The 16,320-nt window shown below is 44.8% G+C and overlaps 1 protein-coding gene across 1 annotated transcript in view; it reads right to left on the bottom strand.

Moving 5' to 3' along the window:
- Alk (ALK receptor tyrosine kinase) overlaps nt 1–16,320 on the bottom strand; it is a 647,158-nt gene that overhangs the window by 446,113 nt on the left and 184,725 nt on the right. The window contains exon 2 of the mRNA XM_026390638.2: nt 15,104–15,223. Coding sequence (XP_026246423.2) covers nt 15,104–15,223 — 120 coding nt within the window. The remainder of the gene's footprint in view (nt 1–15,103; nt 15,224–16,320) is intronic.

Consider the following 16,320-nt stretch of genomic DNA (forward strand, 5'->3'; position numbering starts at 1 on the left):
CCAGCTGCTCAGGCAGAAATGGGGCTTCCCAGCCAAATCCACGTGCCATGCCTGGACACTCAAGGGCTAGGGGATAATTCTAGGTCTTCTTCATAATACCACAGAAGGGTCAGAGGGAGACTCAATGCACTTTGGACACTTGGGTCTCTCCTGGGGTAGGCTTAGAAAAATCCAACAATTCTTTGTATTGATTTTGTCTTACTGACTTGAGGCCCCCAGAAATGGCTCTTTATGCTCCCCAAGTCTCAATCTGTAAACCTAGTGTTCTCTTTATGCTCCCTTCAAGACCAGCCATCCTCCAGGTGACCACATGTGACAGGGGTTTTAAGGAGCAAAGGCCTCCATGAGCCCACTAAATGAATGTCTTTAGCCATGGCCCAACATAAGATTTGGAAGCAAATATCACAGTCATATAAAAGAGACTATATATATATATATAAGAGTCATATAAAAGGGTCTATGAATTTCATTTCGTGTCTTACTATGAAGTGTTTCTGAAGTCAAGCTGAGGGTCTGACTTACATTCTTATTTCTGGCAGCACTGAATAGTGTGTGAATAGACCCTGGGCCCCCATACAGAGGATCTCTCTGAAGGCCTGAAGGGAGAATATTCATAATTGGTAACACATACTGGGGACTCACTGGGGTCCACACCGTGCCAGCAACCTTATACCATTATCTTATTCGATGCATTGGAAAGAGGTAGAATTCTTTTTCCTATTTAACAGATGAAGACATTGGGACTCAGGGAAGTGAAGTCTCATCTGAGGTCCAGAGCTAGAAAGTCACTGAATGGTCTTTGACTAGCTTCCGGGGACACCTGGGGCCTTGACCCCATGTCTCACAAGAAGGGGACGGTGGTCTAAATGGCACAAGAGCGAGCTTCCCTCAACAGAGCCACAGTCAGCTGTAGGAGTCAAGACTCAAAGTAAGGCCGAATCACAGAAACGGGACCCCTAAAGGGACAAACAGCACCAAGTCAGGGGCAGGGCAGGAGCAAGAGCATCTTGGCTGTCTTGGAAAGCCCTGGTACCACCTACGCAAAGTCAGACCTGGGGTTCCGTAGGTGAAGAGCGGGTCAGAGAACACATTGTCAAGATCCAAGTGTTAATCCCAGGGGGTGTATCAAGGCCACACTTGCAGGGCTCAAATTGCCCATCTAGCTTTCCTGACATTTTGCCATGCTCCTTGGGTATGGTTTGGTGTCCCAATGACAGAAGTGAGGGTGGGTTGTCCAAGATTTCCAAGGCCATTGGGATCTCTGTTCAGCAAGGGCCTGCAAGAGAATTCAATCAACTGGATTCTTAGACTTGCACGGGAGAACAAAATTATCAGGCTTGCCGATCATTTAAAATCTGGTGATATGACTGTGATTTTGTCTTGGGTTACCTTCCTGTTAATGCTGACCTATCTCTAGTTATCTTAAACTGATGTTTAAGTTCAGGGATGCCCATAGCCTGATGCTGGGCCTGACTGTTCTCACTTGTTGAATGGTGGTCTCACTGTTCCCAGCCCATGATCTTTTCCTCTATGTCTGTATCCATGTGTCTTATTCATTAAGTGACTTTAATATTACCATGATTATTTCACAGGTGGAGAGCACAAGACTGAGAGATTTGACTCAAATTCTGCCACCTCTCAGCTGTGTGATGGGGGACACTTTGATTTTCTCTGAGCCTTGGTTACCCCAGTGACGACACTAACTTCCTATAACTGCTGAAAGGTGATGACACAGATGCTTGGAATGGCGAAGTTCCCAGCAGACACTGGCCGAATTCACATAGCCCCGCTCTACCTCAACATGGTTTCCTGTTTGTTGTGAGAAATAATGTGTGCGGGGTCTTCCGGCTGCCTGTCTGAAGGAGATAATGGCAGATTTCCATTTCCTTAGTATTTTGTTGTACCATGGCAAGGTCAGTGTGACATTTTGGTGATAATCCCAGAATCAGAGGCCATTAGAATTTGTTGATGGCATTTGAAGTCAACCATTTTTCTATTATTCAGGTGGGGAAAAAAAAAAAAAACAAGGCCAGGCAAGGGGAAAAAACTTATCCAGAGTCACATCCTGGTCGTAGTTCTTCACACACAGTGTGGAGGGCATTGCCGCTGGCTGGGGAGGCCATGCTGAATGCCACCTCCCCAGGGAGCACCAAGCCTGAGCCCGGCTGAATGTCAGTGTCTCTGAACCAGCAGCTTCCCCTTCCTCAGGCTCCACTCCCTGGCACATCCAGCTGGGCTAGTTTGCTTCCTGGCATCCACAAATGCCAATGTGTTCCTGACAAGCCTGCTTTGTGTATTCAATAAAGAACCACACGAAGTGTCAGACATATGTGGCAATTCTTTTACAGTTGGCCTTTAGAGGCATCTGTATTGGAAGCTACAGTTCATTAAACAGAGCCTGCGAAACCAGCTTTCTAAACACTGTCAGGCCTTTAGGACTGCTCCCAGCTCTACGAAGTCCCTCCGTAGCCACCGATTCTGAGGCACGAGCCTGGGCTCTCCTTTTCTCCTGGGCTTTGTCAAAACTTCACAATAGTAGACTTTTAGTGACCAGGGACCTTGGACACCCTCTGAGATGAAGAAACTGAAGCCAGAGATATTCTGGAACTTGCCAAAGAATACACAATGGTGGCAGAACTGTGGATAACAAACAAGGCTATAACTTAAGCAATTAGGAAAATTCTCAAAAATCCAGAACCTCCTGCTTTTTTTTTTTTTTTTTTTCTAGAATAAGCTGGCAAAAACATGCATGGCTCCGTTTCAATGATTGGAGGGCTCAACTAATCTTCAAAAAGGCTTTATGGGTTCTCTTTGAGGTACTCTTCTGCCAACAAATTGCTTTGTGGTGGTTGCCGGAAGCTCCCTGCTGGTGGGCAGGTCTGTTCCCAGGCCAGAAGCTACAGTGAGAACAAGGTGAAAGAAAGCAACGGACTAGGAATGAAGGGGAAGGATCACCGGAGAGTTCTTGGAAAGCCTCCCAGCTCCAGGCCAATTAGCCTTGTGCTTGGGGGCAATTCATTTAACCACTTGAGTCTTGGTTCCCTCATGTTTAAATCAGGGAGAATTTCAACACTAACGATGATGATATAAATAATCATTTCTGCTGTGGTGTTCTCATAAGTTAATAAATATGGACGTGCTTTCTTAGCTATATAGATGGATGCTCTCATTCCCATGGTCCTGAGACACACACACGTTGCTTCATCTCTCTGTGCCTGAGTTTTCTCACCAGGGATTTAGCGATCCGCTGAACTGACTTGACCTTAGAGGATCCAAGTGGATGCCAACTAGATCAGGTGCCTGTATCAACTCCTAGGTGTGGGGCACGAAGGTGACTTGGAAAGCAGGTCAGGGAGTAATTAGAAGCACATACCCTGCACAGGGTCAGGCTGCACAAGTTGAAAGTTGAGCTCTGCCATACTGGGACACTTGAGGGATCACGTACTCAACCCAGGAGTCCTAAATTCCATCCCAGGCATGGATGGAAAAGGATTGTGCTCCTCCTTTCTGGATCATCTCCTAAAGGGGCACTCAGCCCAACAGTCACCTTTGATAACAATCTACCAGCTGCCATCAACATCTGGTCACTCACTTCATAACACTAAGTACCAAACCTGGCCCCTCTCCGTCCCCACCCACTAGCACAATTCACTTGTCAGGAGGCCCCAGAATTTGAAATCACTTATTTCCTTCCCCTCACCCTGCTCCCTGGAATGCATCTGGAAACCAATCACCCAATTCAAGACATCTGTTTAGCTCACTTATAATCAAGCTGCAGTGAAGAAGGGCCAAGTCTCCTTCAATCAATCAATTATATAAACACAGCCTCAGAAGGGGAGGTGCATGTGCCCGAGTTTGCACAATGGGGGGAGAGGCGCAGAAAGCTTAATTCTCATTGCTCTTGTCCATGGCCGTCAAATGCTACAGATAGGAAAATGAGACTCTATGTGTAATCCCAGAAAAGAAAAAGGGAGTAATTAAAACCAAAGTTAGCTAGTCCAGCTCCTCATTTTAGAGATGGGAAAACTGAGACCTAGGAACAGAAAGTGACTTGACTAAGGTGGCATCGTCTTGGTTCTGGGAAAGGAAGAGAACCGAGACCAGAATCCAGATCGAACGCTCAGTCCAGTGTTCTCTTTGCAGTTTCTAGAAAACATGCATTTGGCATGCACATGTGAGTGTGTGTGTGTAGTGCAGGGGGCGGTGGGGGGGGGGTCACTGATAGGGTAAAGCATGCTCCAGAGGTCCTGGTAAAACCCTAACAGTTTCTGCCGCTGCTCAATACTACATCTATCTGAATGGTGTTCCTGAAACAAGAAGATTGAAGGGCACCGAGCCATGTAGCGTCCATCACAATAGGTGGGGAGCCTGATGGTCAAGGGAAACTCAGAATGTGCAAAATGGCCCCCTTCACTTCTCCTCTGTCTCTGAAGAGATATAACCTCCAGAGTGTTGCAGGTGACGGTGGGATTGCTAGCTGGTGATGATCTTGAAATTCAGGCAGAGACCCAGGCTGCCCTGACATGGACTCAGCCTGTCAGGGACTCCCAGTCCAATGAGGGAGATGAGGGACTTGCCCTGATCTGCCTCTGAGATAGGCAGACCTGGTGAGGCCAGGGGGCCACAGGGCATGGGAGACTCTGCCTAGGAGGCCAGAGGCTCAAAGAACAGGCAACTTCTGGAGTTCAACTTGAAGGTTGAAAAGATTTTGACAGATGGTGCAGGTTTAGCAAGGAAGTTTGCTGAGAACAGAGGAGGGAATAAGATTATTCAAGATTGGCAGGGAACTAATAGTGCTTAATTTAGTCTAATTGTATAATGGATTTTGAAGCTGGGCTGCATGGAATAATAGTATGATTAAAGATAGAAATGATTGCAGGTTTTAGAGGGCAAAACCAGGGACTTAAAGAATTTTAAGCCCAAAGCTTCCATTGTCTACAGCCATGACACCAAAATCCAGAATATCAGCCTCTCCATAAATGGGTCTTCTTCCACTTGAAGGTACTCTGGGCATCTTCAAATCTGTCCTGCCAATTAGGAATCATGGTCATTTCCAGTTTACAAGTGAAAGACCAAAGACAGTGGACTGGTGGCTAAAGGTAATAAAACTCATAAGAATCAGAGCTGGGATCTCAGGTTAAAATTCTTTTCTCATCACTCTGGGCTTAGCTTCAGACAGAGGCAGCAGAGCACAGCACATGCGTGGCTATCGCAGAGGAGACGTAGACAGGCAACATGGAGGGAACTAAAGACCTGTGGTTTCCAAACCTGGTCATGCATTTCAGGGACTCTGAGAATCTAGGTTGGTTTTTTTTTTTTTTGGGGGGGGGGTACTGGGGATTGAACCCAGGGGTGCTTTACCACTGAGCCACATCCCCAACCCTTTTGTATGTTTTACTTTGAGTCAGAGTCTTGCTAAGTTGTTTTAGGGCCTCCCTAAGTTGCTGAGGCTGGCTTTGAACTTGCAATCCTCTTGCCTTAGCCTCCCAAGCCACTGGGATTACATGTGTACATGAATCTAGTTTTTAAGGTGCTCTCTAGATGATAGTGAAGCAACTAGAATGAGCCTAGCAGTGGATTCATTGAAACCAGGGAGGGACTGACCACCCACAAAACAATCCTTGGGACAACACAACACTGTGGGGCTGACAGAGTCCCAAATCATTCAGATAAGATGTGTGAATTTATAGATGGGACTGACATGTGAGGAAATAATTTGTAAGCCCAGATATTGAGAAAAAATGCCCTCGTCCCTATCTCTATTGAAGAGAAGCTGGGATGGGCTCTGCCTGACAGATGGCCTGGGTTTGAATCTTTGCTTTGCCACTACCCCTGAGGAGAACAATGACCTCCCTCAGCTTTGGTCTCCTCCTTTGTAAGGTGAGGCCATTGAACCAGATAGCGGTGGACCCCAATAGCTCAAAATGTCTATGAATTTCTCACCAAAGTATTCTAGTCATCCTTCCAAATGTGCTGGTTAAAGTCCTGTTAATCTGAGCCTCTTCTAACATAAAGTTTTGCATCTGAGGCTGCTCTTGACAAATCATTTCATTTTAAGAGGATTTCCTCTCATTTTTCTCACTCTTGATCAGTCATTTTCCTGCATATGTTTTGGACACATGTCTTTCTAGGTTGGTTAGAAATGCTCTGTATACAATATCTCAGATGTCCCAAAGCTGTCAAAACAAAAATTCCTCAGCTCATTCATGTCTGCTGAATATGCTTTTTTAGGTTGAGTAGAAGAGGAAAAAAAATAGCCTGCCCAAAGTTGTTAAAATCACAGCTTTGAATTCTCAACCAAAGTCAGTCCAACCTAGGAACTATCCTCCCTTTAGATACATCTCTCTCCTGAAACCAATTAATTTGACTTCACCAATGAGGGGCTGATGGGAACCTCCCCACCTTTTATTGAAACCGAGATCTCCAGGTTCTGCAAGCTCTGGGTTAGGAATGGAAAAACCCAAGTCCACTTCTAGTTTGCTGGATTCTCCAGCGAATATTATGGTCTAGTGTACATTTATTGAGAATGTGACTGATTATAACACCCTAGGGTAAGTACTGTGGATATAAAAGGAAAACAGATGTGAATTCTCTGACCTCTACATGTTTATAGTCTAGAGAAATGGAGGTACAGGACCACAGGTAACAAAGACACCAGGAACAGTGTGACATCAGGGGTGTGAAGTCCTGTGGAGAGACACTATGTAAACACAAGGATAAAAGCGAGGTCCACAGCCACCAGGCTGTCTTATTTAGAGGTCACAGCATGGTCACCAGCTGCTGAGCATGAACACCTGCTGTACAATAGCCCAAAAGAAGTTTGGCTAAATCTGACAGGCACGCTGCATCTTTTCTGAGTCAGAGCAAACCTTCCTTGCAAGGATCCAAGGTCATCGGACCCAAGGAGAGTCTCCCTCCACAGGACTGTTGGGGTGTGGGGCGTACTGCACATACATTTAATGTCATCATCCAATGCGTATTTAAGCAGCACCTTCCAGATGTTTGAGCCCATCACATCTGCGATAAAAATTAAATAGGTGAGAATCTCCATGGCAGGCAGGGACACAGAGCTGGGCAAGTTGTTACATGTGTATTGGATGACGGAATGTAAGATAGATAGGCAGACAGATAGATAAAGTGATCTGCAGCATCTTCCCCACCTTCCAGTTGGGTAAATTAGACTCACATATAATGACTTTATCAGGTGACCTAGTTTATACTTGAACCACCAAGGAGATGAGTGACAGACTCGAAGAACCAAAAGGAAAAGCCTGTTTCATGAGATGGGCGTCACCTCAAGGGTTTCTTGGAGAATCTGGATGATCAGAAAATATTTCCATACAATTCAGACTCTGATTTCAAGAGGCGATAATATTATTCGTCTTGGTTAAAAAAATCCTATCAAAAATTTCCATCAAACAATTCCAAGGAGAAAGCAAGATCTGGGTAGTTTAGGTTCTCAGGTAAAGCTCTGTGGTACAGGCAGGGAGCTCACCTGGCCCCAGGTTAGGCTTTACGAAGACAGGTTGAAGGAACAGAAAAACACTAAGTGGGGACTGAGAATAAGAAGGTGGGAAACACAGCGAAAAGAGGAAGCATGTAAAACATATAAGGTATTCAGCAGGGTGAGGAAAAATCTCTTAAGGTCCTTCTCTACCCAATTTCCAGACAGCTTCAACTGATAATGGATGGCTCTTTTTGTCTAAAAACTCCTCATTCTCTCGGCTTTTGTGGTTGCCCCATATTCTGGTTCTCCTCTCTCTTCCTCCACTTCCATTTCTCACGCTCCTCTTCCTCTGATCTTCTTTGGGTCTTCCTCTTCCAGCTTCAACCTGTCTTGATGCCAGTGACTCCCCATCTCCCTTATTTCCTCAGAGACCTGGGTTCACCACTCCCTCCTGGCCATCTTCACCTGGATGTCCTGATGGCTTTTCAAATAGAACTCCTTCAATAGGGATCTAGTCCCCTTCTCCTCTGGCTCAATGTTTTGGACACCATCTCTCCTTGCCAAATAGGAGATGGTGTCTCTCCTCAAGTCCATCCACTCGACGTCTCAAGCTGGGCTCTCCTGGAGAGGCACGCAGGTCCTGCTTACCCCACATACAGCAAGTCTCCCAGTTCCCTCTTGCCCCTCTTGTTCATAGCTTACTATGCTTTTCATGCCAACTCATGTCCAAACCCCGAGCACACCCAGGAGCAACTCTCTCCATCTTCTCCCTGCGGCTCCCTCCCAGCTCCTCTTTCCTTGTGTCACAGAGCCTGACCTGTCCCTGCATAGGCCCCTCTGCCCTCACTGGTCTCAGTGTTTCCAGCTCCGCTGTCCCCATCTCCAGAATGTCTACTCCCCTGGGTCCTCTACAGAACTGACCCTTCCTCCTCTCCTCTGTGCTCCAGGATGCTTGGGACAGGCATGTGCTTGTCACAGGGCACCCAGGCCTCCTCTTCCTCCAGAGTCCCTTGAGGGAAGGAAATGTATCCCATTTGTCTTTATCACTCACTCACATGTGTCAAACACAACCAAGCCTACAGTGGGTGCTCCATAAATGTTTTCACCCAGCCTCCCATTCTCTGTTTCTGGAGGCACACTATGGGGAAAAATGATAGACAGGTAGGGATGCAGGAGGGTCCTTCACAGGGAAGGTCAAGACTGGACCAAGGATTAGGGAGCTACCTGTCCAGGTAGCTGAAACCACGTTAGTGGGAGAAAGAATACACGGAAAGGAGACCGGGCAGCCATAGGTGCCCTTCTACTTTGTCTCTCTCTCTCTTCCTGTGTGTGTCCCTCCTTACCTCTGCCCCTGCATCCATCTCTTTCCTTTGTGTCCCTCTTTCCTTTGTGTCAGTGTCCTTGTTTCTGTGACGGTTGCTTTTGAATGGATCCCTCTCGACTTGTTTTGTCCATCTTCATGTCAGTCTGTCCACCATTCTCTTAATTCTCTTCTTTCTGCATCTCCTGACTCAACTCGTCACTAGCTGAGCGACACACTCGTCATATTTATTGAATGGGTTTATTCATCTTCGTTTCAAAGGTACATGAACAAGAGGAGCATTTCCAACCTGTCTCTTCTAAGCCAACTTAGAAGCTTTTTATTGAATTTCTATGGATTGAGTTAGTTGACTCCCAGCAGGTCATCGGAGCTCGAGGTGAGAGATGGTTCTTGCTCCTGGGCCTTGTATGACCGCTGGCATTGCAATTCCCTTTGGGACTCAGCCTTTTTTGGTGAATGCATCCAGAGGCCTTTTGCTTATTATGTTGTAGATAACAACACAGATGCATGAGCCACAAAAGAACTCGATTCCTCAGTTCAGTGGAGCAGGGCTGGGAACAGAACACAAAGTGACCTGGCCTGTTGGGGGCAGAAGAGTTGGAAAGAAAGCTTTGGGCCCTAACAACAGACCACTAGGGAGCTGGGAGCAGCTTTTGACTGATACCAGGCTCCTGAGGGCCGGAATGGCTGATCACGGCCAGCCACATTAAATATGTAATTTCAGAAATGTGATCAAACTGACTTCCTGCCAGAGCCACGGAGGAAATCCCATAGGGTGCTGGAGGGCCTTTCTGTTTTCCATTTTTGATTCTGTGTTGGGTTAATATTTTTTTTTTTTTTGAGAGAGAGAGAGAGGGAGAGAAAGAATGATATTTAATTTACCCAGTCTTTTCAATCAACGAAATTGATACATTAGCAGGTTGGGTGGCAGTGGTGGCAGCAGCAGGGAAAGTAATTAAAAAGTCTAATTTTTCTTTCCAAAAGCATCAGCCTCTAAATTGAATAGGTCCCCGTGGACTAGAAAGTAGACAAAGTTTTAATAGAACTTTTATTCAAAGTCCAACAATGGCTTTGTTATGCTCAGATATTGGGAAGAATACTTTCTTTTTCCAGGAGTCAATGTTCCGGACATTGGGGGCCTGGAGGGATAAAGATTTATATAAGTTTCTTAGGGCTGTCATAATGAAGTCCCACACGTTGTGCGGCTTAAAATAACAGACATGTTCTCCTCCCACAGCACTAGAGGTCAGATGTCTAAAATCAAGGGGTTCACAGGGCCGTTCTGTCTCTAAAGCTCCAGGGGAGAACCTGGCTTATGCTTTTCTCTTAGTTTCTAGTGTTGCCAGCAACCTTGGCTTAGAGGAGTGTCGCTCTGACCTCTGATTCCATGGCTACATGGTATGTGTCCTGTGTGTGCTCTGTGTTCTTATAAGCACCCAAGTCTTGTGGTATCAGGACTTGCCCTAATCCAGTGTGGCCTCATTTTAACTTAATTACATCTGCAAAAACTTTACTTCTCAATAAGGTCTCATTCACAGGTACAGAAGGTATGGGGATCTTAATGGACCTTTTTTTTTTTCCTCCTTTTTTTAAATTTTATTTTATTTTTTTATTATTTTTTTTTATTGGTTGTTCACAACATTACAAAGCTCTTGACTATTCCCTATTCCCTGAAGACCTTAAAAGAGCATGCTACAGGGATGCTGCCATATCGATGTTCATAGCAGCACAATTCACAATAGCTAGACTGTGGAACCAACCCAGATGCCCTTCAATAGATGAATGGATAAAAAAAATGTGGCATCTATACACAATGGAGTACTATGCAGCAATAAAAAATGACAAAATCATAGAATTTGCAGGGAAATGGATGGCACTAGAGCAGATTATGCTTAGTGAAGCTAGTCAATCCCTAAAAAACAAATACCAAATGTCTTCTTTGATATAATGAGAGCAACTATGAACAGAGCAGGGAGGAAGAGCAGGAAGAAAAGATTAACATTAAACAGAGACATGAGATGGGAGGGAAAGGGAGAGAAAAGGGAAATTGCATGGAAATGAAGGGAGACCCTCATTGCTATACAAAATTACATATAAGAGGTTGTGAGGGGAATGGGAAAATTAACAAGGAGAGAAATGAATTACAATAGATGGGGTAGAGAGAGAAGATGGGAGGGGAGGGGAGGGGGGATAGTAGGGGATAGGAAAAGTAGCAGAATACAACAATTACTAATTGGGCATTATGTAAAATTGTGGATGTGTAACCGACGTGATTCTGCAATCTGCATTTGGGGTAAAATTGGGAGTTCATAACCCACTACAATCTAATGTATGAAATATGATATGTCAAGAGCTTTAATGGACCTTTTTGAGACACAAAATTCTACCTATAAGAGAGACTGTATTCTGGGGTGGAGAGGAAGAAAGGAGAGCTATACAAGACTACCTACCACGTTTAGGGAGAGGGAAGTTACCTAGCCTACCTCTTCTTAAATTGGGGACAACAAGGCTTGGTGCTACAGCTACCCAAGGTCTTAAATATCAGACTGATCTTTCAGTCCCAACACCAGGTCTCCCAGGAAGTGTGAGTGTTCTCGCTGGAAGGCTCATCTTTAAATTACTCTGTGATGTGTTTGTAGAGCCCTCAGCTTGAAACCAGAAAACCTGGGTTCACTCCTTTCTACTGCTCACCTGCTCTGTAGCTGGAGAGCACATTCATAAACTCCTTTGACCCTTGATCGACGTTTCTGTAAACATGGGATAAAAAGTAATTTCCACCCACTGTAATTTTATAACACAACTTAAATGTGAAAAATGCTTGTGAAAGGTTTTGCCAAACTATCAACAATTTTTTTTAAAAAAAATAAAAATTCCCTTTCTCCTGTGTTTCTGGGGTGGAACTTCAGGTCATTCTGCTTGAAATGCTGATCCGATTCTCCTTATACCCCAGAGTGGGCAAATATGAGGTAACGCCGGGAAGGAGACCATCTATCTCGGAGACTCTGGAACTCAAGGTGATCAAAACTCCCTTTCTCAATGCCCAGTGGCCTCAGTCTCTCAGCAGCTAATGTGACCTGATGGGACAGATTTTTATCTGGGGGCTAGTTACAGTCTAATCCTTTAGCTGGGCCTATAAATAAGTCCGAAGGCACCAGAGATAACGATAAAAGGAAAAACAAAGAAAGTCTTTCTTCAGATGTCCCTCCCTTTCGAAGCCTTGGGGGAAGAACGTGCAGCTCTCTGCTCATGATGATGAAATTAGCAGGCTCTTCCTCATTCAAGTCAGAGGCAAGAAAGAGCTCGACTCATGCTGAATTCCACTGAAGAGAATATATTTTACACAACATAAAAGACCCCAGCATAAATTAGAAGAAATACGGGGAGCTTTCAAAAAGGTAGGTCAAACTTTTTCCTCAAGCAGATAATTACAGGCTGGGGGGTGAGTAAATCTTATGAGCCTCTTCTCCACCCCATCTCTTCTCATAAAACACGAGCGAGAAGAAACCCACATTCAGTTCAGGACAGGACAACCTCCCCGAGAGGACCGGCCTGCTGCTGTCCATCGTGATGTCCATCATGATTGTTGATGCTACTCTCACCACCACCCCTCCCCCAGGGTGCAGGAGAAGATGGCCAGCCATGCCTGCAGCTCCTCTGCAGACTTGCTGAGGCTGGGGGACTCCTCACTGTCTGAAGAACTATCCCTTCAGGCAGCAATTTTCCAGTCAAATTTCTCTGCCCAAGTTTGAGGCCTTAAAATTAATGAAGTTGTTAACATTTCTTAAAATGTCTTTCCTGGCAGTTGAAAGGTATAGATTTATTACCTACAAGCCTGCTGGCCTCATTGGTTCATAGACATGTAGGCTGAGCCCCTAAAAATACCTTGAGGGAATGGGTGTAGTGACCTTAACTCTGTCTTCCGCCTGCTCAGCAATGAGTCCCTTAATGTCTGGGCGTTGAGGCCAGTCCACAGAGGCCTCTCCATAGCAATGGGCCTAGCTGCCTACGGAATTATTTCCTTGGCCTACGAACTCTGTGAAGTCAGGGCCAAGGCTTACTCATTTTTCTATTTAATCAATTTCAGCATCTTTCCTGGGCTCAGCACAGATGTAGTGGTGACGTCCGTGTGTGTATGAGAAGGGGGTGCCTAAGTCTCCACTAAATTAAATATGGTGAGAAGATGAAAAGGATCTGAAATTATTACCACACTCAGTCAAGGAGACACCAATCAAGAATGAGCTCTTCCTCCTCCATGAATCAACACCAATAATGGTGCCGACTTTGGCGCCCTTGTCCAGCATTTGGGCGACAACTTGCCAATGGTTTCCATCTTCTCTATCAAGAAGGGAAATCATGAGGTCCTAGGCCACAAGGAGAGCATGAAAGTGAACTTGGGAAACATTCAGATCTACTCCTTTGCCCTAAGGGAACACAGCCCTCTACCCTTATTTTACAGATGAGGAGGGTGAGGATCAGAGAGAGGAAATAGGTTTAGCAAGGCCAAGAAGTGGGTAGGTAGGGGGCTTAAAAAACTATCATGGGTTTCTCCTTTCAACCTGCAACCCCTCTCAAGATGCTCCCCAGGGAACAAACACATTGCTCTCTGAGGCATACAGGAGGCAAACCTGCCTTCCTTGGACATTCTATCTTTCAAATAGTTGTCTTCCTGTTAGAGATACTGAGTGACTTTGAGAGCAGATTCAAAAGTGTTATCTGAAGACCAGTTGTATTACAAATCTGGTTACAAAGCATTAAGGATACCAAGGACTAGATTTCAATTATTTATAGACACTTGCCCCTATCGTAAGATGACAGTGTCTGGCTTAAATATAATCAGGAAGTAATTCTTATCTGGAATCTCCTGAGAACCCCTGATCCTTCTTTCCCTCTGGGGATGCTTAGGAGGAGCAGGAAACATCCTAGCACAGAGTATCATCCTAAACTGCCCTAGGGTTTGTGATGCCTTCGTTTCTTTTGAGTTCGGAATGAAAGGTACCATTAATACGCACCAAGACTAACTGTGTTATGGATGACGGACAGCAGGTTTCAGACCAGAGGTTTTCTACAGTGAGTAGAACATCTCTGTTAGGTGCATTTTAAATATCTCAAGCCCAAGGGCATAGAATGAGCAGCAGGAATAGGTAAAAATGCCCAGAAGGGAATCTCGAACTCAGTGCTACACTGGGTTCATCAGTACTTAATTGAATCAAGCCTGATGAGAGAATTCCATCTCTGGAGGCCTTCTGAATTCATTCATTATGCACAAGGCTTTAGGAGTGCTGTCCTTGTGATGAGATAAGGTGGGGAACAAACACGGCATAGTGCTTGCTCTCTTGGGGTTCGCCCAAAGGAGTTCCAGAGAAAGGAAAATGTTCCCTCGGAAATGTACCAGCTGTGTTCCAAACCTGTTCTTTGTACTGTAGAAACCCAGCTGCTATAAGCTGTTAAGCATGGAGAACCAAGAACTCTATGCCATGTAAATATGGCCCATGTGGCTCCTAGGTTAGGATTTAGCAGGCTTAAGTGAACTGCTGAGAGAAAGAGTGAATTTAAGGGAAGAATTCTCACTTGATGGCTAGAAAACCCATCCATGTGATGATATTAAGCTCAGTTTCCACATCTGTGTAAATGGAAATTGAATCTTTTCTCCTTATTTCCAAGGGTATTGCGGAATCAAATGAGTTGAAATAATATCAAATTGCATGTTTGGGAAACTACCCAAATGTAAGAGAGTCACTGAGGGAGACATGTGGCCTTCATAGTAACAATCCACTCTCGAGAGTACATGATCTTTAGAAACATGGTGGGTTAAAACCTTACATCCAAAAAGCAACAGTCGAGCTGAAAATAAGCAGTGCATCTAATGATTGGCAAGGGGATGTCAAGAATACCAGGTGCCACACAGCAGCAACAACATTCTTGGCTTCTGAATGCAACTGGAATGGCTTGGCTGGAATGGTCTGATGAGGCTGGGTGCCACTGGGAGACCGAGGGCACAATAAGATTTTGCAAGGGAGGTACCAGGGATTGAACTCAGGGACACTTGGTCACTGAGCCACATCCCCAGCCCTATTTTGTATTTTATTTAGAGACAGAGTATCACTGATTGCTTAGCACCTTGCTTTTGCTAAGGTTGGCTTTGAACTCAAGATCCTCCTGCCTCTGCCCTGAGCCTCTTGGAATCCAGGCATGTGCCACTGTGCCTGGAAAGATTTCTTTTTATGTAAGGAGCCCAGGGATCCCTGGAGCATCATTAATCACAAACTGAAATCCATAGTATCCTTAATTATAAGATAGGAATAGTGCCTCACCAATAACTATCAAAATATACTTACCGTATCGACTGCGATGAGATAGGAAAGGAAAGGAATCTTTCATTATCCAGGTGAGATTCCACACAAAATGGTCAGGAGGAGAAGAAGGCATGTTTGTTGGTGACTCCAAGGAGCTGTGACCTGGACATAAAAACAAAGGGGAGAATACTGATTTTGTGCACTTAGCAGGGGTCATATAGTTGTCACTCAATTATCTTTATCACTATAAAACAAGTTCACAAGGGGATTTCATGATATTCATTGAAAAGATGAGGAAAAAAAATGACTGAGACACTAGTAGACACTAGTAGACCATGATGTACAAGGGCAGCCAGATCTGAGATATCTGAATACTGTGACCACGGTCATGTTAAGGATCTCTGGAAGATGAACTAGAAGGCAGGCAACTTAATGGTTTGGTCTAATAGCTCTATCCAAAGTCTATTCTGCCTGTAAGAATTTGTGCAACTTTATACAGAACTTATATTCATCTTGCCCAAATAATGTCTTCTTCTCTATGCACAGACTCGTAACTTCATCTAATGTTGTTTGCTTGGGTTATTGCCTTATCAATGAGAGGGTTGAAATTGCACTCAGAAGTTATGAATACTTGACGATTATGTTATGTTCGGGGGTGGGGGGGTGTGGAATGCTAGGAGACAGGTTTCCCCACTTCCAAGAGGCCAGGGAGCCACAAAGAATTAATGTTTCCAATTTGCATGAGAGAAAGAAGGGTTGAGGAAAAAAAAGAAGCAGAGCAGCATTAGTCCATTCCTTAATAGTACCTCCAGTGGGTTTTGTGTGGTGAAAATCATTACAATATATCTACAAATCAAATGAGCACACGCTGCATGCTCTTATATAGTTCTTCCCAGAAAATCTCCGACTCAATCACTATTTGCTAATGTTTTATGACAGGCAAAGCTTTTTCTGTTAAAGGAGGAAGGATCTGAGAATTAGTTCCATTTAGTAGATAGATGTGTAGCCAGATTGAGTGAGGGGAGGAGGGAAGGAGGGAAGCAGAGTTTTTTTCTGCAGCTTCCATAGAGCAGGTACCATGGTGGCCCCTTTATCCACAAAGTGCCACATGATGTTCACAGTGACACTCTTAGATGAGAATGATCATGTCCATTTTACAGGTGCAAAAACTGATGGAACTGAGCCCATGTTTGCTTAATAGCAACAGGTCATATTCTCCCAGGTGTGGGCTGATTTGCTACTCCAGTGGTAATTGTCAT

Source organism: Urocitellus parryii, chromosome 12 (genome assembly GCF_045843805.1).
Source record: "Urocitellus parryii isolate mUroPar1 chromosome 12, mUroPar1.hap1, whole genome shotgun sequence".
Taxonomy (NCBI): domain Eukaryota; kingdom Metazoa; phylum Chordata; class Mammalia; order Rodentia; family Sciuridae; genus Urocitellus; species Urocitellus parryii.